Source organism: Grus americana, chromosome 7, assembly GCF_028858705.1.
Source record: "Grus americana isolate bGruAme1 chromosome 7, bGruAme1.mat, whole genome shotgun sequence".
Classification (NCBI taxonomy): Eukaryota; Metazoa; Chordata; class Aves; order Gruiformes; family Gruidae; genus Grus; species Grus americana.
Genome location: NC_072858.1, coordinates 9265704 through 9292148, shown reverse-complemented (window position 1 = coordinate 9292148; position 26445 = coordinate 9265704). Strand labels below are relative to the sequence as shown.

At 40.6% G+C, this 26445-nt stretch overlaps 1 protein-coding gene across 2 annotated transcripts in view; it reads left to right on the top strand.

Moving 5' to 3' along the window:
- Positions 1–8800, top strand: part of TRUB1 (TruB pseudouridine synthase family member 1) — a 30730-nt gene extending 21930 nt beyond the window's left edge. Inside the window, exons 5-8 of one of the 2 annotated variants that reach the window (XM_054832447.1) lie at positions 2849–2921; positions 4190–4329; positions 5450–5506; positions 6899–8800. In XM_054832447.1, coding sequence (XP_054688422.1) covers positions 2849–2921; positions 4190–4329; positions 5450–5506; positions 6899–7113 — 485 coding nt within the window. In that variant the 3' untranslated portion in view covers positions 7114–8800. The remainder of the gene's footprint in view (positions 1–2848; positions 2922–4189; positions 4330–5449; positions 5507–6898) is intronic. The other variant, XM_054832448.1, reaches the window with a different exon arrangement.
- The last annotated feature ends 17645 nt before the right edge of the window (positions 8801–26445 follow it).

Sequence of the window (26445 nt, the reverse complement as noted above, 5' to 3'; positions counted from 1 at the left end):
CATTATACCAGGAAAAATCTATCAACAGTCACCAGTGTTCAGAAGCACAGCTGTTCTTTAACATTTTCATATTGGAAGCCAATAGAGTAATTTTCAATGTTTTTAGAAGCATTGGAGAACTGAAGTTTTGGGTGCTTTGAGATGCTGATAGACTCATAAGGAATAGTCCACTGGAAGATGCATAGCCTGTGCAGAGATCACATCACCCCACTATTGGTCTAAAGGCTTAGGAAGAAATTTAGAAAACAGTGTTGAATTGAATGTACTCACAGAGCAGGTACAATCTTTTTGTTCTAAGCTATGGCTAATCGTTATTTCTGGGGACTGGATGCAGCTATCCCATGGGCCAAACCTCAGCAATCCTCACCGAAATTGTGAAACAGAGTGACAGCCTCCACACCCCTCTCTGGAAGGACACAGAGATGCAGTTTCTAGCCAAGACTCATGGTCCATGATGTATCTGATGAGGTTATTTGATATTTGCGATGAGGATATTGGGGGGAATAGGCTTGCTCTTGGTAGCAAGGGCAGTGACAGTTGTGTCCTGCAGAAACATCTCTCAACCCCTTACTCTCAGGGAGTGGAGAAGGATAAGTCAAATGGGGAAAGTTTTGGGACTGTTGATGCTAATTAACATTTATTTTCTTGCTTGATGGAGGGTTGAGTCCAAAGGCTGCCCTAAACTTGCTGACCGGACAAGCTGTTAACCTACTAAACGCAAGTCCACAGCCAGGTGGGGGAGACAAGGTGGCCGAGGGCCTGAAGGGAAAGAGTTCTCCTGGGCAGCATCCCCCTACCTATGCTGTGGGTGTAATGGCTGTGGGAGCTGAAAGGTGGTGAAGGAGCTGGTTCCCTGTGTGGGCTGTGCGCCCTGCAGAGTCACAAGTCCAAACTGATGCCTGGGACAAACAAGTAGTTCGGACACAGTGAAACTGTGTTTGGGGCAAGACTATGACTGAGAGCTGGATGAAAGCTCCACCAGCTTGTGTGTTGCTCTGGGAGAGGGCAAGAATCCAATACAGTCCATTAGCACAAAGGCAGGGCATGCTGGAAAAAACCCACCGCAGCACATGGTTTTAGATTTTCAGAATGTAATACTAGCCACCTTGTGCCATGGTGTATCACAGAAGACAATTGTGATTTATTCTAGATCTTAGCAAACTCATCTGTAAATATTTACTTTGATAAGACACCATACAACTTTGTTTGTTAATGGCTTAATACATCATTCTTCACGGGGAGAATTTTTTTTTTCCTGAGATAGAGATTGCCTATAGCATAAGTGATTTCCTCAGAGGCTAGATGTAACCTCTCAGTCAGGTGATTATGAGATCAGAGCAGGAACTGAACTCAGGTGTCTCATTAAATGCCCTAGCCACAAATGCAGTTTATGGGGTGAAAATTGAAAGAGAACCCCAAGTGATGCTTATGCTTAGATCTGAAATACTGAATTCTAGCCTGAAGCAACCTGGGGTTCACAAGAAGGCTGCCAGGATCACCAGCTAGAGCTGGGTCATGCTAACTTTCCACCATGTAGTTTTGTTGTGATATGTTGCTAAACTAGATTAATACAAATAGAAGATTAAATAATCATGGAAGAAGCTCTTCAGAAGAAGATCCAGACTTACTATACAACTGATTTTGTTTTCCTACCCTGTATTCTGATGTACATTGGTCTCTCAGCATCCCTGACTGACTTTTGTGCCTTGCAACCTCGCTGTTAATGACACTTCTTGAGACAGCTGTTGGGGCCTAGGGACAGCATCTGCTCTTGAGGGCACCTGTGAAGGGAGCTTTGCAAAAGTGAGGTACCACATTGCCATCTTCCAAAGCTGCTGTGGAAAGAAACCTCTTCTTTTTTTACTTAAAGCATGAAGCACATCTGTTTTGTAAGGTTTGCAAGTAAAGGTCTGTTTCAAAACATAATGAAGGCTCGGTAAATAAATTTGGTTGGTTTATGTTCGAGGATGCTGTTGACTTAGCAGGATGACACTAATTGAATATAGCTTAGGAGAAAGAGAACTAGTCGAGTCCTAGACAGTAGAAATGCACTGAAGTGCATTGTGATTACAGATCTTATGTTTGTACTCTCTAAACAAATTAAGGATGAACATCATCTCTATTGAATAGTATTGCAAAAGACCAATGCAATCAGCTACTTAGGTTATAGCCTTCTAATAAAAGTGGGACAGATGTGTATGTGTACTCTTAAAAAAGAGTAGATTGCCTAAAGCAGCTGTCTTTCTTTTACAGGATTTCTTCAGTAAAATTGCCTTACTTAATATATAACAATACCCTGGTGTGCGTTTGCAGGTTAGTTGTTTGATGTAGAAATTTGATGTGTTGTTCCAGATGCAGTCGTTTTCTTCACAAAAAAAAAACCAAACACATGATGCTTTTGTTCTCTAATAATCTGTTGTATTTTTCCCTGCACTGAGGTACTCTAAAAGAGAAGTTGCCAAGGTTAGATGAACATTTTAATCTTTTTAGTCCTTTAAAAAAATTGGAATAGGACAAATTTTGTAGTTTTTGCATAGTTCCCAAGAAAAATGAATTTGCAGTCCCAGGAGGAGAAATTGCAAAAGAAAACTGTATGTATTGGGATTTCTGCCCTTCTGAAAGCGTCCAGACTGTCTTAATCACCTTGAACGGTTTGTTCCATTCTTTTTGTGATAATTCATACTCCTACCTACATTCTGTTTTTCATCTCTTTTCTTTGGTGTTTTTCACCCAGTCTGAATTCAGATGAGAGGGACCTCTTCTTTGTATCTGTTTGCAGAACATGATTGATGCCATTAGTGCCATGTGAATAATCAATGCTAACAGACTTGCTGTTTTCTTTCTACAGACCAGATAACAAAAGGAGATCTTGAAAATGTGCTGCAAAAGTTCACAGGGGACATAATGCAGGTTCCTCCACTGTAAGTTCCGCAATATTCAGACACTCTTGGCAGTTGTGTTCAGCTGTCGGGACTTGCCAACAGAAGTCAATTCTCTCAGAAATAAAAAGACACATTTTGGCAAGACGATAGAGGAAAGGCAGACCTAGGAGTTTAACATTTGGAACTGCAGGTCATGCCCATTTGAACAGGAAGTGCAAATGGTAACCTGGAGTCTGGTTTTTTATGGTAAATGTGAAGTAGCAAAGCAGTCTTAAACAGCTTTGCAGGGCTCGGTGGCTTCTCTCCTGTCTTCCAATTAGAAAGCAAAGCTCTGAGTCTTTAATTTTCGTTGTGGGGTAAGGGGAGGCTTACTGACATCTGTGCTTTAAATGACTTTGAATTAGTTTGCTGAAAACTTGAGTATGAATGAGTGATTAGTGACTGAGCTTCTGTAGCTTTGCAAATTTCTTCTAGTCAGGTGAGCCGTAGTAGCTGGCAATGTGCAAGCACTTAGCTTGTGACAGATGGCTTTTATGGTGATTTAAGCTAACATACTTTCCTTTGTATTTGCAATGGGTTGGTTACTGTGGTTCCAATGTGAGCCCTGTAAGGTTAGTAATTCGGTAGGTGTTCTGCTTTGTGTGAACAGTTTCAAATTACCCTCTGCTAATTTGAGCAAGATTTTTTTGATTTTTCTGTGGTTATCTTTCTGGCAAAACTAAAGTTGGAGCTTTGGATAAAGTTCATGTGATCAGTAAAATTAATTATTTTTTTTTGTCCTACAGTGGTCCCCTAAACACCCTAGAACAAGGCTACATAACTTGGCAGTTGTGGTTCAGGGAAAACCCTGGTGTGAGACGGGTAAAAGTGCAAGACAGAATTACAGGGTTGCCCCAGCAGCTCCCAGTGCTCAGCTCAGCGTAACACTGAAACAGAGTACACCCTGCAGGCTTCTGAGAGACAGTGTGATAGAGGCAGCTGCAAGTGTGTACCCCTTACAGAAACCCTTTGTTTTCATAAACTACAAATTGAGTGATGAAACACTTTTAAATCTGTACAGCAACAGATAAATACAAGACTGTCTCTTGTTTCCCAGTTTACATAGCTACTGGCAAATGAGATGATTCTGTGTCTAAGAGATTTCAGAAGCACTTACTAGGTTGGGGGTTTTTTTTGTGTGAGCACTTGGAGAGGATTAGAAGGGTAAAATATATGGTACTCTAGTACAATATTAACAGGATCTGGAGGATGGGAAGCTTGTTCTATTACAACTGTATGACACACATTTTCATGCTCTGTCTGATCAGCTATTCTGCTTTGAAGAAGGATGGAGAAAGGCTATCAACTCTGATGAAGAGAGGAGAAGCAGTCAAAGCAAAGCCTGCTCGGCCAGTGAGAGTGTACAGCCTCTCTCTCCAACAGTTCCAGCCACCGCTATTCACACTGGGTAAAGGCCAAAGATTATTACATAGAGTGATGGTCCCAGCTTTTTAGTGCTTATTTACACTCAGAATGGGAATAAGATAGTGAAATGGGTTTCATTTCCCCCAGCTACTTACTTTGGTGCGAGCCCATGTGCAGAGACTTTCACTTTGCGGTAAAAGCACAGTATTTTGGTTTTACGTTAAGCTGATTATATGTAATCTTTCTGTGAGGGAAAATTCTGAGAGGCTGGTCAGGGGATTATTTGCATCTGTCCATGATTTCGCAACCTCCGTCTCACTCCCTTCTCGGGTCTGCTTGCTTCACTTTGCTGGTTCTTTTACCCAGATGCCCAGAGCTGCTGCCATTTCTCTCAGGGCGCAGCAAGGACCAGTATCGGTTACTGTCAGACCTCTTTCTCAGTTGAGAAGGCAGGGTCTTATCCTTCCTTCTGTCATACATGAAGAAACTTGGGTAGTACATTAGGAAGCACATTAATAAATAAACCAAAAAGACTGTTGTAAATGTTTGATGCTCCTGTGAGGTCGAGATAATGTCTTGCATTGATCAGTTACGTAGTTGACCTATAGTCCTCTGGCAGACCAGATGTTATCATAAGATGAGCAGGTATGAGTGACAGAGCTCAGGGCTGTGTTACTTTACTTTATGGTTGGGTGACTAGCAGCTGATCACTGGCAGAGGAGGAAGGGCAGGGCTGAGAGATCAGGGAAAGTTAAAGGTAAATTTTAAAATTTCATTGGAGCTGCCTGTGTGCAGTATCTTAAAAGCATCGATAGTCAGTTTAGACTATACTTGAAATCCCTTTTCATTATTAGAAATATGAAACGACCTTCTGAAACCTTTAAAATGAATAGGACTGAAGCATTTGTTAACATACCACAGCAAGTACTTAATTTCTAGTGAGTTAGTTCAGTTGCCATTGTATTTGCTTTCCCTCCTGTCTGGCTTAGCAATCTCACCCGCACATATGTTACAGGATGAATAATTGATGTTGCATCCTATAAATATTTTATCACTGGGTTGTTTGCTTAGCGCATTTTTACATTTATGTGGGGGCATGGTTTCTGTGTAAAGTAGATTTCGGATCGCACTGGCAATTTACCATGTCACTATTAACATTGCAGATGTTGAATGTGGTGGTGGCTTTTATGTCAGGAGTCTGGTCAGTGACATTGGCAAAGGTAGGCATGAAAAAAACCCATGACAGTTTAAGGAATGAACGTGTCTGTTTATGGAAAAAATTTGTCATTTTATATATATTCGGCAGCCAAACCTATGTGTTATTTTGCAGAATTGTAGTGCTATCACTTGTTTTTATATACTAAGGTATTTTCCTTGGGAGCATGGGGAAACAAAGGCGAAATAATTGCCAGAGGACCTTGGGGGCTGGGGGATAAAAATGGAGCAAGTAATAGCACTGAGCAGGATAATACAAGGCAAGGTGGGCATATTTTTTTTTTCCCTCCTCCATATGTTAAAGCTAACTCAGATTAAGCGTGAGAAGAAGAAAGATACTGTCTTTTTAAACGTTATTCATCACATTTTGAAAACAGATTGCACAGAGCATTACCATGCACATAATAAACCCTATCTGCTGCAAAGACTTCTACATTTGTGATGATTTTTCTAGTGTTTTCTTTCTCCTTTGCCTGAACTGTGAATGGTTTTGCTTTCCCACAGGGTTATTTGTCTTGTGCTCTATATCTATCACACTGCATGATGGAGAACAGATAATCCATTTCAAATTTTATTTTTTTTTTAAATGATACATTTGCAGATCAAGAAAGCAAGTGATGTGGGATAACCCTATGAATTTCAATGTTGTTATTGTGCTTAGGCAAGTCAAAGATTCTCTTTCTGTTACTGCCTTCTGAGCATACTGGCTTATGTTTAGTCCTTTAATGACAAACCAAGATAAAGTCTGTCCTCAGCTGGTTTCTTTTAAAAAATTTAAAATGCAGTAAAAATCCTCCTGCATCAGAAAGGATGGGAGAGAATATTTTAGTATACCTGTGCGCTTACAAGTCATCTCTGATTGCTGTTATGTTTTGTAGCCCCTCGTTATGTAATTCTGTCCTATTGGTATTTATTTAACATATCAGAGCATTTGTTTCTATTTTTTATTTTTCCTTTTCTTAATTTATATTGTCCTGATAGACGAAATAGGATAAAAATGTCAAAAGTCCTTCTTGAAGGCAAGAAGTGCTAAAGCCTCAAAGTCTATGGAAAAATAGTACACGGTCTTCTACGTCATTTGTGAATACAGAATGTTCTGCTTACATCTTATGTCATTATTTCCTCTCTTTTTATTCTGATTTAAATCTGGAAAACCTTTTGACAACTTTCTGTCAGATTTTGAACTCTTTACTACACTGGAGATCTGTTGAAATCAAAGGAACTCCTTGGCTCAAATTTAAGAAGATATAAATGGGTGATAAATCTTCATTAACTTCCTTCTCAGACAAAGCAGAATAATGTAGAAGGCTACATGTAAAAATACAATTTCAGTGAGTTGCAAGTAGATAAACTTGACCGTGCGTTTTTTCTAAATCCTCTTTTCTGCTTTACTGTAGAACTCTCTACCTGTGCCACAATGCAAGAGCTGACCCGAACCAAACACGGGCCATTTACGCTAGAGGAGCATGCCCTTTATGAAGACAAATGGACAATTGATGAAATTGCACGATCCTTAGAGCATTGCACGTCTCTTCTCCCGGGAGAGCCATCTCATAAAAAATTGAAGACAGAGCATCCTGGTGAAACTGCTGTGAGCTGTGAAGATAAGTGATAAGTTGGGTCAAGGAAAAAGACTGAATGATTGAGACATTTTAAGATTGGATTGGGATTGTCTTGCCTCCTGTGTAAATTTACAAGTCTGTCCTGGGAGGGTGACAAACTGCAGTGCAAGAAAAATGGTTCTTTTGTTTTCTGGAATTAGAACATGCACTGAAAATATCCAGCACTTGCTGTTTCCTGATCTTTTTATTTTCCTTCTTGCACACTGTAAATGGGTCTGCCACTGATGTCAAATCTTTCGCAAACTTTTAAAGAACTTGTAGGGTGCAATATAGCCATTGCTGCCAATTCCTCAATAAAAAATTATAAACATTAAGGTTTGATAAATGTGCTCAAAAAAAAAAAATCTTTTTTATTTTCCCTGTAGCTGGTAATCAAACCCTGAAATACCATGATGACAAGACTGTCATAGCTTGAAGGATACAAGAATGTGGTGTAGCAATTTGCTTTCTTGGAATCCATTTCAGGATATGTCCATTTTACTGCAGTTTTTCCTAGGCAGATTGTTCTTTTAGTCAGATGTTATCCAGAATGCATTAAATGTAGATGCTAATATTTTATGTTAAGTCTGAAATATCAGTGTAAGTGAATAGGTTTAAGTGTGAACAATCCCCCAAGATAACTGTTTGATAACAAATGCTCTGAAGAATGCAGTTGTCGTTACAGGTGTACATATCTTATTCTGGTACAATGTCCCAGTTGGTGGCCATCCATAATTTGAAGCATAGTTAACTGTTAAGCCCTTTGTAGGGCTTATCGAATTTACTTTTGCCATCTGTGTACTGCTTGAGCTGTCTCTCGTGGGTGGGGTAGAAAACTGATGTGTTTCTGGGCTTTGACTGATTTGGTCCGTACAACTTCCAGTCAGCACAAGAGAGGGATCCACCATCAATGATCCTTGCTGAAACCGTTTTAATTCACTGAGGCAGTGAGGGCCTGTTCCGCATTTCAGGTAGTCAGCAGAACTTGATTGCACTGATTTTTTCTCACCATTGCTTCCCTTGGGATTTTCAAAATGACTACAAGACAGTGGTTGCAGAATACTAAAAAGCACTCTGGTTTGTTCCCATGGGTGTAATGGACTATCCTAAAAGGTCTTCCCTATGTGTCACCCTATAAATTAGTAGTGTCTCTACTTTCTTCTTGTTGTAATGAGGAACACGAAGAGTAGTTTAAACATGTGATAATCTGAGAGAAAGCCCTGCTTTCGAAACTGTCACTGAAATGTCACCAAAGAGGAACGGACTGGCTGCTGTTAAGAGTTCTGTGCGGCCACTGGCCGAGTGGCCTGCTGTGGCTTTGTACAACTCCTACACCTTTGGGTTTTGGCTCTGGAGTACAGGGACTTGACTTTCTTACTCTTGAGTGACTGAATGCCAAGAGTTTGTGCTTATATTAGGGTGTAACTTTTACAGAGAGACATGAAAATTTGATTTAATACTCTGTGTTAATGGACTTGGTACTTTCCATGGTAAGTTATCTTGGTGGCTAATTACCTCTATTTCTTAAAAGAAGTTGTGTTTTATTCCCAACTTGACTTGAATCTCCACATGCTGCATGTTATGTCTTTGCGCCTTACAAAAAGCAATTTCTCCGTGTGCCAGTATTAAGTGAAATGATCAAGTTCTAACCTTACTTTCAGCCTAAGAAATGAAATAAATATCCTGAAGTTTCTCATTGCTGGATGCCTTTCCCAACATCTTTAGGGTTTTTTGTTTTCTATAAAATAAGAAACTGAAGTCTGTTCAAGATTAATGAAGCTTTTGTTTAGAGGGAGGATAGAGTTTATGTTTCATTGTTCAGTAAACAGTTTTCTTCTTTTGTATATTCTTATAAGGAACTTAAGGGGAATGTTGAAAATATCACAAGCAAATTGAAATGTTAGAGCACTGTAGCAGCAGCATATTTAATGTACAATACGGATGAAGTAATCATTGTAAGTAATTTTGATTTCAGAGATGGGAGAAAAGAGTTGTAAGAGAACAAGAACACTGGGAGATTTTAGTTGTTTATTTTCAGGGTGGGTTTTTTGCTACATTGGATAGGAACAGAGAAGAAACATATTATTTCCTAAAGAAATCAAGTAAAGCAGAAAATGTCATTTTCCAGTATACTTATCTTGAATGATCAAAGACTTTGATTGAAACAGAGCTTCTCTTATTTTCTAAATCTGTTTTGGTTTTTGGTGTTTTTTCCAAGAACCTAATTTATGTTATCCCAGTGGTCTTCTGGATTAAGTTCTCATTTTCTTTATCTTTCTGCTCTTTAAAAAATCGCCCAGAAGATGTAATTCTGTTAGTTTTCTTGTTTAATCTACGGGGATTTGTTTCTTTAAAAATTAGTGCAATTGAGAAATCTTTCTATTAATAGGGTACATTTGTATACAGTGTTATAAGTGTCTAGCACGTTTTTTCTCTCATCTGTTTGTTTAATGCTCACCATGGCTTTCTTGCTATTCCGTATAAGACCCCCTGATATTTTTAATTTCAAAAGGAGAATTATATTTTCATCAGCTTTTAGGTTAGCTTGCAACTGGTCTGTTGTAATTATTGCTAACAGATCTGTGATCCTGAGAAGACAGGATCTGTTGTATAGTCTAGTCACTTGAGAGAAATGAAATGGCAATCAAAAGAAAGCATCCTGTTGACATCAGCAAGTTTTGATTTAGGCTGCAAGTCCTCATGCATATGGAAAGCATAGGGAGAGGAAGAATGCAGTTGTACACATTCAGGAATCTGCATAAGGTGTATAGGTAATGTTTCTAAAGACTGGAGGTATCTTTCAGTTTACAAATGCAACTTCCCTCAATGCTTTTATTCTTCTGTAGCAAGTAAAGAGACTTTGACCAGCTCTAACTAGACTTGTTTTTTCCTGTGGTTCCTCTCATCTTCCCCAACACTAGGTTCTGTCACCTCCAGAAATAAAGGCAGAACAACTTTATCTCACATTAATGACAAACTTCTCTTCACATAACTTGTACTGAACTACAGAAGCTATTTATTTCATTTACAAGTTGGTTAGAAAGTATGTTTGGTTGTAGTTGTAAATGGCCGGATAGCACGCAAAGCTATGGCAGACAGCAGATAGCTGCTCTTAGAAGACACAGTGTAAAGGGCGCATAAAGTCATGAACAAATTGTGCAATAACAGCTTGTTTTATGACCGCTGCTGAGTGTCAGCCCTGTTGCAGCCCTAAACAGTTGAGCTATCTTTTCAAACATTCAGACTCCTCTGGCTACATCCCAGTGTGTTTCCTAGGTGCTTGAACTCACTTGCATGCTCTTTCCTAGGTACCCCTGTGATTTAATGAGTCTCTTCCCCTTGAGCCATTCATCCCCATGAATAGCAACCAGGAAGCCACTGAAAAATCTAGGAATAGCTTTTTTAGATATGTTTTAATAAGTGCTTAACCCAGTATCTTGAAACTATGCAGATCTGGAAGTAAGTGTTGTGTTCCCATGGGAACCGAGGGACCTACTCATTTTAACTTCTTTATTCTTACTAACGTGCATGTCCCTGAGATACCAGACTTCAGAATTGTGCTATATCCACAGAAAAACATAGTTTTTTCCAGAACAAAATATCCTGTCATTCTGGATCTTGATTACTGACAATCATGATATCTTAACATTAAGGGCCATTTAGAGCAAGAGGACAAGTGTGTATACAATATTTCTGAGACTAGTAGAAGAGTTAGTACCTAGCTGAGACAAATGGTAGTTAATAGGAATTCTGTGCTACTCTGGCCAGGAAAATATGCACGTCTCTGTGATTTACCATCTAAAATATATGTGTGACACAGAGTGAAAGATTTGTCTCATTTTAATGAGTTGGTGTTCATGGGGAAATTCCTGGTAGAAGAGCCTGTCCTGCTTTTGGAGCTGAATATTGTCCATCTTGAATTTGGACTGGTGATCTTTAGTCCATAGCAGTATGCTGCCACGGTCTGGCCCTGCCTCTGCCTCCAGTGCTGGTGCTGCTTCGATGAGATCGACAAGGGCTTCATCATTTACCTCCTCCTAATGTCTTTGCCTGACTGGCTCTCTTTCTTCCTTTATTTAAATGGTAGTTTTTCTGTGCACTTCATAATATATTTCTGCTGCCAGCACGTTGAGCATTTTTTAGATTTTTTTTAAGCAAAATCAATAGGATCTTTTTTATATATATATTAATCAAGTCTGAACCATTAGTGAAATATTCTAGGAGTGCCTTCGTCAATAACTAAGCATTTAGCATCTTACCCTGCAGTTCTGTTTTTGATTTATACGTTTATTAGGAGAAAATAAAGTCAAACTTTGAATCACTCCCTGAATTTTGGGATCCCTTAGGATTTTATTTTTTTAGTGTAATAGATGGTGAAGTTGCTATTCTGGGCATGAATGGCTCTGAGACTTTAATGGTTGGGGTCATTCTGTTTACCTGGCAGAGTCAAGGAATCAGTTGGCAACAGTATTAATTCTATTAAAAAGGCCTTAGAGAGACAAAATGAGAGTTCATGTGTGTGTACGTGAGAGTGTGACTACAATATACAACCACAGAGCCAGTGAATGGATTCAGCCAGCCTGGGCAAAATTACTGTCCCTATTAAAAAGCAGTCATTGTTTCTAATAGCCATGGATTTAATTTGCTTCTTTGTGAGACCTGATTAAGTAAATCACCAATACTTAAGAGCATGTCAAACAAGCAGGTTTATCATCCAGATGCTTATGTCTCCACTCTGGATGATGAGATAGCACGTCTTTTCTTTCTGTCTCTGAGATCAACTGCTAATATTGTATAGGTGTTATAGGTTATATTAGGAGTGGATGGTTTAGTCCTCAGGACAAAAAATGGCCTATATTGCAAGAAGGAAATCATATTTTTTTCCAGTTCTGTTTTTGGCGAAGCGTTGAAGACACTGCCATGGCTCGGAGAAAGTATTAACGTGGCTGCCTGAGAGAAGCCTAAGGCTTTTGATATGGGTGTGAATGTCTTGGACTGTAATCCTCTTCCCTCCTCACCTCTAGCTCAAAGTGGGGTCAAGTCAAAGCAGGAGCCTCTCCCTGACTTTTTCATGTCACATTGCTCTGTGTGTTCTGGATGCTGAAACAGTCCTGTGCTCAAACTCTGGGCTGGAAAAGGGCTTGCGTGGCTTCTCCCAGAAGTTAACAGTAACTGAGAATGAGTAGGTTGAGAAATGAGGGAATTGAATTTGTAGTATGAACACACAGATGTCTTTACAGACTACAAAATAGCCTTTGTCTTACCAGATGTATTCACCTTAGGTTACAGCTCTGTGCCTGGCCTTTCCACTTTGCAGCCCATTAACTTACCTACTGTTTGACACAGTTCATCCTAAGACTCTCTCATCTTCTCTTTTGAATTCCTTTCCAGGTACACGTGGTCCTTGGGAAAGCGTGGAGCAAAAATGCTGTGTAGTTTCTGGGAGGACAGGAAAGCTGGTAACAAAGTAGAACTAAAAAGGATGATGTGTGTCTGGTCTGCTTCTTACCCTGCTCTTTTCATAAGAAAGATGTAGTCCTGAATGCTTTAGTGCCATTTCTCTGGGACATAGGATTATTTTAGATATTTCAGAATTAAGTACTTCAAAGTTAGATCTGCAGCTGAGTGCATGCATTAAAAACAAAATGCATCATTTCACAGATGTCATGCTACTTTTAGTGCCTTCAGAATATGATTTTACAGCTTAAAAGGAGGAGGGGTAGGAAAGGAATGGCAAAAGGTAAATGCATATTTCAGTCGTTACATTTTTGAAATAGATGAAGTCATTTTAGGTAATCATGTAAGAAAATACTTTAAGTATTCAAATGGAGAAAAGCTAAAGAGAAAGGACGCAAGTCTTACTACCTTTTCTGTTTCTTTTGGCACATAAAACAATTAGCTTAAATACACCATTTCAAAGCTTAAGCTTTTATGTGGAAATGCATGAGGGATTGTTACTGTATGCTGATGTGAAAAAAGACATTTATTTTCCTTTCAGCAGTTGAAAAGAGTGTCTTCTATGATGCCCTTCAAAAGGCAGTGTTTTATTTTGCTTATGTTGAATTGCCATAAATCCTTAGCATAACTTACTCTTTTGTGAGTGGTATGTTCGTATTAAATCATTTCCTGCAGATGGCTTTCCTAGAGGTCAACAAAACTGTTTCAAGTTCTGCAGGTACATAGTACACATTCCTAGTGTAAATGGAACATTGTTTACAAACACTAAATATATTTAGAAAACAAGATGAAATCTCTGTAATCTTTGCTATGCAGATAGCTCTTTCAGTAAAATGTTATCCAGATTGCACTAAACCTAGCTGCTGCTTTGCTGCATTGCTTTGTATACAGTTTCTTCTTACTTTTATACTCTAATTTGACAAAGGGCACTGGCAGACTGTTGATTTCTTGTCCAGGTGATTTAATTTCACCTAGCTGCTGCTCATACAGAGAGAGAGATTACTGGCTTTAACTTCTGTATTTACTAGTTATGATTTCTTAGTACTGTGCTCAGCACTTCTGCCTGAGACTGCCTCCAGCAGCGCTAGCAGAGAGAACTGCCTCCACCTCGTCTGTCCCATTCAGAGACTGGCATGTAAAGTGTCGGTGGTGCAAATTCTGTGCAAATAAACTCGACTGTGTTAGGAAAAGACCATCTGTCTCGTCGTGTTGCTCAGCTAACCTCCAGCAAAAGATGGAGTGGGCAGCAGGGGATAGTGATCTTCAAGTACTCCTTCTTCCAAGGAAGAGTTGGCGGAAGATGTCAGCAAGGTATATGGGTACATAGCTAACTTAAGAGAAATAATCACATGCTTTAACCTCAGTGAGAGGACTCCTGCCCTGTTTTACTAAATTATGTAAATTACTGAATTTACTGAATTAAGGCCTTATGTATTTCATTGTCACCTATCATGTTTTTTGTCCTTTTTTTCCCTATTCTTTTTATTTTAGTAATGCAATGATGGATTGAAAAATTGTATTTCTTTTTACAGGAGAAAAAGAAAAGACAGTAAAATAAATATTAATGGTGTGGCACAACACTTAGAGTTGTTCCACATCTAATGAATATGTAACAGTTCTATTTTCTACTTAAAAACAAACACAAAAATTGTCAGAATATAATTAGTGTTATTTTTTAAAAATGTGTTTATCTAGGAAATGCATTTCTCTAGAGAGTGCTATTAAAGGCTGTGCAGAATGGATAAACCTATTTGTTGAGTGTGTTGGTGATCTGTTTCTAGAGTTAGGAATGTGTAACTTGTATTGAATTCTATACCGTCTCCCTGCACCAGGGAAATGTTCTCCTCTGCTGTGTTGTAGATCTTTATTACTAGAAAGAGCGTAGTCATATGATTTGAGTTGATATTCAGCCATTCCTTTCTGTCACTAGAGTACTCATCCCCTCTCTCACCCCCTGCATTAATGAATCCAGGCTGGTGCTTCAGAATTGTAGAGGACCTAGGAATAAACCATCGTGCCATGGGGAAGGCGGTATATGGTTAGGATTTGAGGAGACAAAATTTATCTAGAGGCAGAGCATGTTTTATGGCTGCAAAGAGAGAGGAATGTTCAGCCTTTCCCATCCATCTGCAATCTGATCCTGAACACACCAAACCAGACAGATTTGCCAAGGAAGTGCATCTTTTAGAAGAGTGTCCAGCCGTTGGATCACAGGAGCAAACCTCCCACCATTTTTCTGTGTGTCAAAATAATTGAGTAAACTTTCCACCTCTTCTTTGCTAGAGGAGCTCACTGATGGTGTTTTACCCTTGCATTGCAAGGCTGTTTTCCAAGCCCTTCAATCAGCTCTTTAAATTTCTGCAGTTTTGGGTGTACACACCAGATGTGGTTGGGAGAGCTCCTCTAGCACTCTCTTTTGGTTTTTTTAGCTCATTTAATTTGAAAAAGAAAACAAGAGGGAACACCTGGCAGCATCTCTTCTGTTATAGGCACTGACTTTCTGCTTTTTGCCTGTCCCTGTGTAAGATAAAGGCAGCAATGGGAGAGGACACTCCACGGCTGCATCTCTCTCGCACTGCCTTTCCAATCGCCCTGTGTAAGAAAACCACGATCCTTCTCTTGTCTCTTCTGGAAGATGTGCATGCTTGTTTTTCTTTAGTCGGACAGTCTTTCCCAAGCCCTTCTGTTCCTCCGTACCCAAGAATCATTTCTCTCTCGCGGCAACGATCCAGTGGTTTCATAACTGGCCTGAGGCTGTGAAGTGAAGTTACAGTCCAGGGGTGTTGCTGCCTGTGGTCCAGAAGAGAGGAAAAAACTGGCCAGGGACAAGTAATTGTTGAGTGGCAGAAACAACTGGGAATTCTTGGTAAATCAAGAAAAATGGCTAGTGTCTGAAAACACTGGTGTGATACAAGGCTGGGGAAAAAAGTGTGCTTCAGCTTTCTGAGATGTTTTTATAGCACTTTTAGCTTTGTTCTTTCTGACAGTGTTACAGTGCTCTCAGAAACGCGGTTTTATTCGAGTCAGGTCAAATCCACTTGCAGGTTTTGGGAAGCTCAATTGATACAGCATTTGTTTATTTTCTGGCAAACTTTTATGTATTTATAAATCCTTTAATAAAATGCAGTAGGTAGTCAGCAAAGTTGAAATTGGAACTTGTACACGCACCTTTTCCAGTGCATTTCCCAAAGGCCTCAGCTCCAAGAGGAGCGAGTACCCTGTGGGTCCCCTGCAGCTCCTTCTTATGGGGTGCAGAGTAATTGCTCAGGATGGCATGGGCATTTTAGGGAAGGGGGTGGCTATGAGTAAAAAGAAATCTTCAGACTCCTTATTAATATGTGTAATCCTTCAGTGAGGAAAATGTTTTTTCAGTATTCATTTTGAAGTAAGGTCAACTCAGCAACTTTTTAATTATACATAAGCCAAGCAGCATGCTTCCTCTTCCTTTCTGGAGATTTATTTGACCCAGAGAAACCAGTGAGGAGCTGTTTTCAAGGGAAGAAAACACTTTGTGTTCCACAAAACCAATAAAATACCAGACACGCGCCAACGCTAGAAGACATTTCAGGCTACGTTCAGGTTTACTTTTACCTGAATTCATTGGCATAAAGGAATAAGAAACTTTCTGAGGTGTCAGCTTGTTTTGATTCCCAGAATGTTTTCTCATTATGGGGAGTTGCTTCACTGTAATAATTATAATTTAACCCCATGGTTACGTGCATCGTAGTGTATGACTGCACAGAGAGACTCAGTTCTTGCCCCTCAAGTGTACAGTCTGTACTGACCGCAGCATAAGCGTCTGACCTCATGAGCTGAATGGTAAATACAGAGAGCTTCAACCAAGCACAGCTGCTTTTTTTTTATTTTGATGAGAATGAAAAGCCTTTAAAAGAAAGTGAGTATCAAAGAATAATTTGAAAGAAGAAAAATTTGTATTTTGAAACTTTTGCTTTGGGAAAGAAGCCTGTCAGTAAGCTCCTGGGGTTTCCAAAGCATGGGTTGATGTCTGTTTAGAGAGGAGGATTATTAGACATGCCATTGAATATTCTGGTCATTTGATTCAATGAACTTCTGCTTTGTGGGCTTGACTACCAGCTAAGAGGTTGTTCCTAACTGGGGTCCTGTTAAGTCACTAATACTTAATTTGAGTTTTGTGTTTCTGTCATGTGGAGTTGGTGTGTTGGCCAGTCTGTAAAGGTCACAGCACGATGTATCAAAGCTTGAAAGCTGCCACGCAGCTGGCTGAATGTACGTGATCAAAATTAACTGTAGGAAAGATGCATCTTATCAAAGAACACAAGATGTACTAGGCATAAGGGCACACAGAAAAAAAAAGTGTAAGGAGAAGGGAAAATTTATTTTTTGCTTTAAAAATCTATTTTATTATAAGTTATCCAGCTTTGGTTGATCAACCTAGCACTGGTCTGTGCAGTCTATTGCAGGCTGAAGGCAGAATGAAAAGAAACTACAAATTCACTGAAGTTGTCCAGGTCAAAACTATGATGTTTAATTGAAGAATTGTCAGTGTAGTAACCACGCATCATATGAAGGCTTAGATGAGAAAGACGAATATTAAGGTTCTTCATCTGCCCAGCTACATATCACAAAGGGTGAGCCTTGGAAATGAAGATATTATTATTATGCTTTAATTTTAGAAGCAAATGGTAGAGTCAGGACTGTTGACTCATGGTCACAAGGGTGTCAAGCTGGGCTTTAAAGCAATTATTGAGGTATTTAGTTCACTTAGAATAGGACCTGGCATGTGTATGTAAGACATTATGTGAATTAATGTGAAACATCAGTGTTCTTTTCCCAGACTATGTACATATCACAGCAGATGATAATTTTTACCTCTCCATATGTTTCCCAGTTTAAATAGAAAGCCAGGCGTATCATGAGGAGAGGAAATAAACATCCATGTTTATGGATGTGAGCTCTTAACAGCAGCTAAGCTCAATGGATCGTTTAGTTGGGCCAAGATTAGCAGTTACCTGGATCATGGCTCTTGTCACCAAACTCAAATGCAACTCACAATATAATTTAAGATTCATATAGATACGGTTATTGGAAATACAAGCTGGTATCTTAGGGTAGGAAATGCACTTTTTTGGATAAAACTATTTTTAAAATATTTTTGGGAGTAGTTTATAGTTCAGTGTTATGTGCTTTAAAGCCTCCAGCTTGCATGTGATAAAGCCAAATCTGATCAGAACACCACCTTTTTCAGAGCATGCCCACTGCTGTGCTCCCCTCGCCCGTTAACTAATTGTAAAATATCTGCTTGTCTCTTCTTGTAGTTACATCAGTTTTAACTAGTTGTGCTCAAAATTGTCAGTGTAATGCCCAAATATTTCCATTCAATTCACTGACATTATTCCAGATTTATATTGGTGTGATGTAGAACAGAAGTCTGCCCCAGAGAATATGGAACCCCAAAGGCATTCACTAAACCTTTTGGTTTTTTTAATAATAATAATAATTTAAAAAAAAATGCCAGAGTTGAATGCCATTTGTCATTGTGTCCTATTTGCTTGTATCTAGTTATAAAGGAGGAATGCGAGAAAGCTATCCCATTAATTGTTAGTTCAAAAAGAAAGCCCAGTGCCTCCAGGAGTATCTTTCCTGATCTCTGCAGGTTACTGTTCAGAGTTATTTTAAATCAGCCTGTCCTTCGGCTTTGCTGGCTAGAAGTGCCTGTTATCTGCAATCCTGTTTAACTTGTGACTTTAAAACATAATTGAGGATATTATTTCAAAGTACAGTGCTTTCTGAAGCTCCATTTCTGAGAAGGATTTTGCACTTTTACAAGTCATCTTCTGATGCAGTGAAGTGAACACAGACCTCTGTCCTCTTTTCAGTAAAGGTAAAGCTAGAATGGAAAGGCTCTGGCATTCTTTAAAATGTTTCAGGTAAATATCCTTTAATGTTTCTATGGTCAAAAATGCAGATGCAATTTAAATTGTCTTCTATTATTTTCTTTAAAGAAGGAACTCGCTAATGAGCAAATTATTCCATAAGCAATTAATTTTTCTCTGCACTACTAAGGGAGTTCAGACATAAATGCTCTTCTTTTATAATGTCACATATTTGTATTGCACCTGTGACTTGGGGATATGAAAATAATTTGCAAATAAGGATTCCACCCCAGTCAAGTGGTAGGACATCCCTGGAAAAAAGTGAGTTAGGGGTTGGCTGGCAGATGAGCAGGACGGGGTCCTGGCAATAAGGTGGGTACTGTCTTACTGCCCTACTTAACCTCAGCTTACCCTTCTGTGACTTTGCCCTCCCTTTACCTGCCTCTTTAGTCTGAAGTGATGTCTGGCAAAACCAGCTTCCTAATGTGCACAATAAAACCGCAGTTTCATTGTAGGTTTCTAGAGTCACCGTAACGTAAATGGATTTTTGTTTGCGGATTCGCCGTGATGTAGCTGCCAGTGGATCTCTGAGAAGGAGCAACTCTTGGGCCAGCAAAGCTTAGGCTGAGCTTTGTGTCGTGTTTACTGTGCAAACTGGAAGGCAGGCCAGACCGCGGGGTGTGACAGCACTGCACCTCGAGATTGGCCATGCTCAGTTCTTAGGTGCACGCGGTTGCCTGCACAGCCTACTTCTCTACTTTTGAAGGTGACTGTGTGTTAGGCAGGGTGAGAATACTTCTACGTCATGCGCCTGCTGCTGTGAGCAGCTGGGGCAAGGTGCACTCAACTCTGCAGCTGCAGAAACCGGGGAAGAGTCTTCAGCTGGCTGCAAACTCAGCGCCTGCAGTCCTGACTCTGGTGTGTTCTGGCACGGTGCTCAATTGTTATCATGCCTAATAAGCACTGAGAAATGGCCCGTTTACGCTGCTTGCTGCTCGCTCTGTGTATCAGCAGTCTAAGGAAAAGCTTGTAATCAGCTTGTGATTAGGAGGTAGGGAATTTTGCTGAGCAGTGAGGAAGAATAGTGAGGGACTGCCTGATTTAAAAGAAAGCTCTGTGGTACCAGCAGATGCCAGCTCTGCGGTTACACCACTGCAGCATGGGCTACACCAGGTCAATACAACCAAGAGAAAATGGCGTCATGCAGAGGCCAAAGGCAGGAGAGACTCAAACCTGCAAGTTCCTGAAGTGTCAGGCTCCTAGGATGGGAAGACACTGAGCAGTTCCCAGCTCTGGAGAGGCATCAGGGAAGAGCTCCGTGACCCAGCTCTGACTACCCTGTCAGGCCGCCCGCTTGTCCAGATCCCTGCGGTCACCGCACTGCACACAAAGTGGAAGATGACACATAGGACTCGTAGGAGCTGCAATGCCCTGGAGCATCAGGCTGGGTAAGAAAAGATTGAAGAACTCTGGAAATGTGCGGGTGGTGAAGGAGAAACTTCAGAGCTGTTCCATCAGCAGCTACAGCTTTCACCCAGCAGAGCACAAAGCAGAAACTTCATGGCAGGAAACTTCTTCTTCGATTCCTACCATCCTCGTGGATGGTTTCTGAAGGGTCTGACCTGGACTCCCTGAGGATATTCTCCTGCCTTGTCCCAACCACAGGTGGAGATTTAAGGCCTGTAACAAGTTTATGCATTATCCTGAGGGAAAAGCCAAAATTCCTCCTAGGTTCACTGCCAGGTTGCAGGAGTGTGCCTTCTGTTAGGAAGGTTAAATTTAGACTCTACAGATGACATCTGCAAGCAGAGTTCAAGGGTCAGTCTAGCTTAGATCTCTGTTAGTTCAGGTCCTAACCTGCAGCTCCCGTAGCCTGCTGTTGGATGCCTGGGGGTGGAGGGTGCTGCAAGGTTACGCTTGGTTTTAGGCCAGTGCAGGAGGACAGAGAGAGAAGTCTGAGAGCGTATTAATTGCAGAATGTAAAACTTGGATTCTTCATATGCTTATGAGTGTGATTCTGATTTTGCAGCCATGGGAGTTATAGCACATAAAGTTCAGGTGGTCAAACTAGATTTTCTGGAAGAGATAAATTGTTTGGTTTTCATTTTATGCAATAGTGGAATGCAGCTAGGCTGAGGCGCTTTGTGTCTTTTCAGAGATACTCAGAAAGTGGAGATGCTGACCCGTCAATTGTACCTGACACTACTGTTACAGAAAATTCTCTTCTTTCCTGCCAGTAGCTACTATATACTGGCCTAGTTTCCTCCCAGCAGCTGCACAGCATGGCACCAGCAGTGTAATTCAAATCTAAATTTATGAATGTCTTTTAAAGTGCGAGTTGCACTCTTATGCACTGCTTGTTCTCAAACATGTTAGAGCAGTTAGAAAATAAAGGAGCGGATGGAAAGAAGGCACAGTAATGTAATAATAGTGGAAAGCACATTTTCCCTTCTAGTCATCTAAGAAAAAATGTGTTAAAAGATTCTGAAAGAGTGCTGAAAGCTTGCTGCGGTAGTACACGGCTCGGAAATTTTAGAGGGGGAGTGTTCGTCCTTGGAGACATTGCCTGCTTCTCAGTCAGAAGAGCTGGTGTGAGCTCAGCTACAGCAGCAAAGCATAATCAGTTCTGTGCTCCTTCTGTATTCGGAATTACAGTTGAAATCATCAATAACCTGGGATGTGAAGGCAATGAGGGCTTCAAGTTGTCGAGGAGAGAAAGCTTTCTGAATACTTTTGAAAATCCCAAACATTAACCACCACAATCCTTTTACTAATTGGTCCCATGCACTAATTTATAGCTAACCTGTTTTGGCAGTAACTAGCTTTGACCCTTTCTAGGGTGAATTCTGCACCAGGGGTCCCCTCGGAGCGCGTTTCCTTGTGAGCTCTGCTGTGGCACTGTTATTTCCCTGCCTCAGCACTTTCTCTTTGTAATGGTTTATAGCTCTCTGGGTCGCTCCTTCACCCTGCTCTACTGTTTCTATACACTATCTTTTCTTTTTTCTTTTTTTTTTCCCCCTTTCTTTGCTTGGCATTATGTTTTCCCTCTGTTTTTGTTGTTGTTGCTGTAGTAAGGGCCAAACCAGCTGGATTTTTCCCTTTCGTGTATCTCTTTGTATTGCGTATTTTTCTTTTCACCTCAATGAGTATTACACTCCATAGGTTTTCCTGAACAATGTAGGGATTCACCAGCCTTTTCTTAAATTATATTGCTCTTAGATGTATTATTGCTATTATTTATTGCTTTTTACTTTCTCCTTATCATAGGGTCCATAAAGAAAAACAGGGCTTCAGCTGTGATAAGCATTGCACAAATAGAGAGATTCTGTGTCCAAGAAACTGGGACATGAGTATAAAAGATGGGAGGAAAGATGGGATGGGGTGTGGTGGGTGACACTGGTCATTGGTGGTGTCTGGGAAATTTCCTGATACTTGATATGGTGCTTTTTAACACTGTATGCCGATACGTAGCACTCCAGTCCCTGAGGAGTTAAAATAATAATATGCGGTGAGGAGGAACATATATTCGTAGAGGTGTCTTCCAATATGCACCCATGTACCTGGGAGAATGGGAGAATGAAGACGAGACAATATTCAGTCTTCAAAGTGATTTCCGCTCCCCCCCCCGCCCCCAGTCCTTTATTTCTGTCTCTCAATATCCATTCTTCATGTCTCACCGTTACCTATGATCATATACCAGTACAAGCCCACTGCGGACTGGGATGCCAAAGTACTAGATGCTGGATAAACTCAGACCAAAAATTCAGTCCGTGCCACTGCTGGGCAATAGTCAGGGCATGAGAACAGGATGAGCCTTGGGGTGGGAAAAGCTCACAGTGGAAAGGTCACAGAAAGGGACTGCAGGGTTTAGATGGGCATGGGAGAACTGTTTCTCAAAGGTATCACTTACCAAGTAATTTGTAAGATACAGATGTGGTCTGGCTGGCTGTGAGAGCAAACAAAAGGAGGGCAACGAACTCACGATCACGAATGCCTACTGGGAGGGCGGTGATGGGCACTGGGAAGAGGAGAGGAACTGGTGGGAAGGGGTTGTGAGTGGGAAATGCTGAACTCTGTTGTAGTTGGAAGGGATTGCTAGATATCTGTGATGCACTGTTGGGCTGTGACTTTGCTTGAATAAGGGAGATAGATTCGCCTCTCTAATTTAGACCTGAGTCATCAACAGAAACGGCTGAAGAATTTGTGGTTTTTGCAGACAAGATTGCCCAGAGATAAAGCATTGAGGGACATCGGGGATCAACAATACGTCTCATGGTGACCCTCTTTTTACTTTACCTCCCTTCCAGACCCGGGGAGGGAGATGAGCATCATCCAAAAAATGCACTGAAGGAGCAATTAAAGATTAAAGGAATACTATTTCTCCCTTTCTCCTCATTTTCTTCTTTTCTTTAATTTCTTTTGTTTTCGGTTCTTCCTTGCCAGCACACTTCTTCCAGGGGTTCCTTTTGCCTTCTAAATGCTGTCACTTCTAGCTCTTCCCTTCCCTTGTCTCTTACCTGCTCTCTCTCCAGCATCTACCTCTTTCCAGCCTCGCTTCTCCTTCTTCAAATCACTTTCTGAGAGCTTTATCTGTGCCTTTCCCTACTTGCAGACTGGGGAAGGTGAGGGCAGCTTTCTTTAAGCGAAAGACATGTCTGTGGACATGTTCTTTAACTTTCTGAAAAGCAGGAGAAGTTGAATTGTCATTCGTGTGGTTCCTTAGCTCAACTGATGCAAGGCAGTTTGCCATGTAAGGGTGTTACAGGGAGCTGTAGTCTTAAATTTTGAGTTAGAGATGTCAGCAGCGGTTACCAGGGAAACTTCTAAAATTACACTGGCAATGTCTCCGCTCAAATACTGTATCAGATCTTTGGGAAATGGCACCAAGTGAACAGGCATAGATTGGGAAAGTGGCACTGTGTTAGACTCCGGGATGCTTTGCATACAAGTAAAATAAAAATCCTTAAAGCTTCAGGATGATACAGGCTCACTAGCTCTGCAATCCTAAACCAGGAAAATAGCATGAATGAAGTAAAAAGCATTGGTTCTGTTACAATTTCATACAGACAATAGCTTTAACAAGATTATATTTGTTAACCTCCATTTTAAATTTCATGCAGACAATAGCTTTAACAGGATTATGTTTGTTAACCTCCATTAAGAAAATAAGGGTTGCTTCTAACAGGTAATTCACAAAAATTGTAACTTGTTAGGAGAAACTAATGGGAGAAGATACCCTGTGCACTGCCACCCCTGACCCCCCCAAAACAAGGTAAGCGTATAGACATCTATTCATGCATATTTAAATGCATGCTAATCAGAAAGGACATTTGGGATTAAAGGAAATATTGGGATAATATTGTAATCACTACATATTTTCCCTATCCTGGTTCTTTTTTGGCTATTCATTGTTGTCAGAGGATGGTCAAAGGTCATTTATCGGGCTCGATGCTCTTGGGTCTGACCTGACACAGCCAGGCTTATACAGGGACAAACGTCTGTCCTTCCTGAGCTGTCAGTCCACTGCTCCTGGGAAGGGCTGGCCTGTTATCCCGGGCGTGTGTCCCTGCCGCCCTAATGGGAATTTGTCCATGCCTGGAATGGAGGTACAAACGGTATTTCCCACATATTACATGTCTAAGTTGTGCGTATTTTATTATTGTCTTCACTCATCCAAGTCTCTGCTTTAGAACATGAGCTTTACAAAGGAGAAAGGTGTATATTTCACATTACTAACTAAAATAGATGTTTGTGCATATAAGGCAACTTTGCTTTCAAAATACATTGTCTGGCCAGGTAAGCCACATGTATTTATCATCTGATAACCAATGTTGTTGGATCAGCCTCTTGATTCAATAACATTTGTGGAAAGTACAGTTACATTTTAATATATGTTAAAAATATATCTTCTTGCACGGTGCTGACTGCAGCATATTGGTGTATTAACGGGCTAACTTTTGCCACTTTTGTGCAAGTCCTCTAAGAACATATTCAAAACATATGAGGAATGTACACGGGAATATGGTACATATACATCTAGTGACAGATAATTGGCCAACTTCAGAACTTGGGAATATGCTGCTGTGAGAAGCTGATTGCTATGCTGAGTTCAAACCATACAGAGCACAAGTAATTAATCACCATATAATTAATCAAAAGCTCATCATGCTCTGGATGTTATGCATGAAACAAAAAGTGCCTTAAGGAGCAAATTCCTTTGGGGTTGTAAAGAAGTTATTCTAGCTGCTGCAATCTGAAGAACAGTGGTGCTGCTGATGAGAAGAGGTGGATGGCTGCTCTGGCTTGCAGTACTGCTCTAGGAGTAGATGGTGTTTTGCTTAACATGGATGCCCTGATATTGGAGAGTGACTTTTCTTTTAAAACTTAGTGATAGTGATCTTTGAAGATAATATCCATTCAAAATTATCAATGAAAGATGAAGCTCTATTTTAATTTCACCTGCACAAAATTTTGTTTCTTTAGGTTTTAGTATGACAGTTTCTGCTGGCAGAGAAGGTTCGTGCAAGTCTAGTCCTGCGGAGGTGGCAGGAGGAAGGCTTCAAAGGGGAATGGTCAGGTGCAGTGAAAGTAGCTTGTGGTTGTAGGAGCAACTTCAGGGGTATGTGTTGACCTCCTGATACCATTTCTTTGTGCTTCCTATTGTTCCACCAGGAATAAATATTTTATTCTTGATGTGAGAAGCCAGTGTCCTGAAAACTTCAGCATTTTGAGTCACATACGTGCTGAAGTGGTGTTACAGTCGTCTTTTATTTTTTCTGTAGCAGAAAGCTAGTAATGATACTGCAGCTCCCTTCCTGAGGAGCAGAGCTGACACACAGATCAGCAATTCTGAGCAGCCGTGGGAACGTTCAATGAGAGGTACAGCAGCTAGTCATTCGGTTGAATCAACAGCAGGCTGCCGCGCTGACAGCTCGTGGGGAAGGGGCAGGTCATCGAGCCCCTTTTGGCTCTCCAGTTGTTGCCGTGGTTTGCTGGGTGGGAGTAGGCAGAGCTGCGCAGCAGTGCGTGACAGGACTCCACGCCGTCTTGACCCACCGTTGCTCATGCTGTCGTCTTGCTTAGGTGTGGGGCAAAGGCAATGCATTTGAAATGGTCCTTTCCCTCTGTGAAGCAAAAATGCACCTTAGAGAGAGAAGAATGTTTTTCCCTAGCTCCCCAGAAAACCCTGCAAGAGATGTAGGGGTGTTCAGCATCACATGCGGTTTTTTTCTCAATCATAAACTATATTTTAGGCGTAGTTATTTGCAGTACTCTGGTGTAGACAATAAACACTCCAAGTTATTTTATGATAATTTGGAGCTTTTAATTTAAATCCTACTTTTGTTCCTTCATCTTCACAAAGATGTGGAGAAAGGCTGAGAAAATGTGGGTGAGTATATTATAAGATATTCCTGCTTCTTTAGGGTAATGTTTAATGATCAGTCAGTGACTGAGTTTACATACATTAAATATTTATTTTTCTTCTGTGGAGCTGAATGGGGAAATGTGCTCACATTCCTGCCAGATCACTAATTGGGTAACTGCGGATGCTTAGGGTATTTCTGAAGCAGCAGTTTCATCTGTGGTACTTGTCTCATTAAGGATTTTACTGTTTGTATTCTAGGAGTCATGAATTCTCCAGCTGGGGCTGGGGCTTTGATAAATTGTCATTTCATATGCTTGAAACGTAACTTTATTACCTCGGAGTAATAAAAATTGTCAGTTTGCATTTTTTTTTTTACATTTTTACAGCACAAATTTCTGTTCATTTTCAGTGTTTGCAAAATCAAGATTTTGTTGAAATCAGTGGGTTTCTGCTAGTTGATCTGGCTGCAGAAGCAAGACTAAATCTATGGGATGTGTGTGATTTACTGCTCCTCTATTTCTTTAATTTCTGTGCTCAGATTTCTGGTGGGATTGTTTTCTCAGACCTCTTGTTGCTGTACTCAGACTGAGACCATTCTTCTGGCAGGTGCAAAGCAGCCTTAGCTTTTCTTCAGGGGAACAAAACTCAGGTGGTGACTGGCAGCC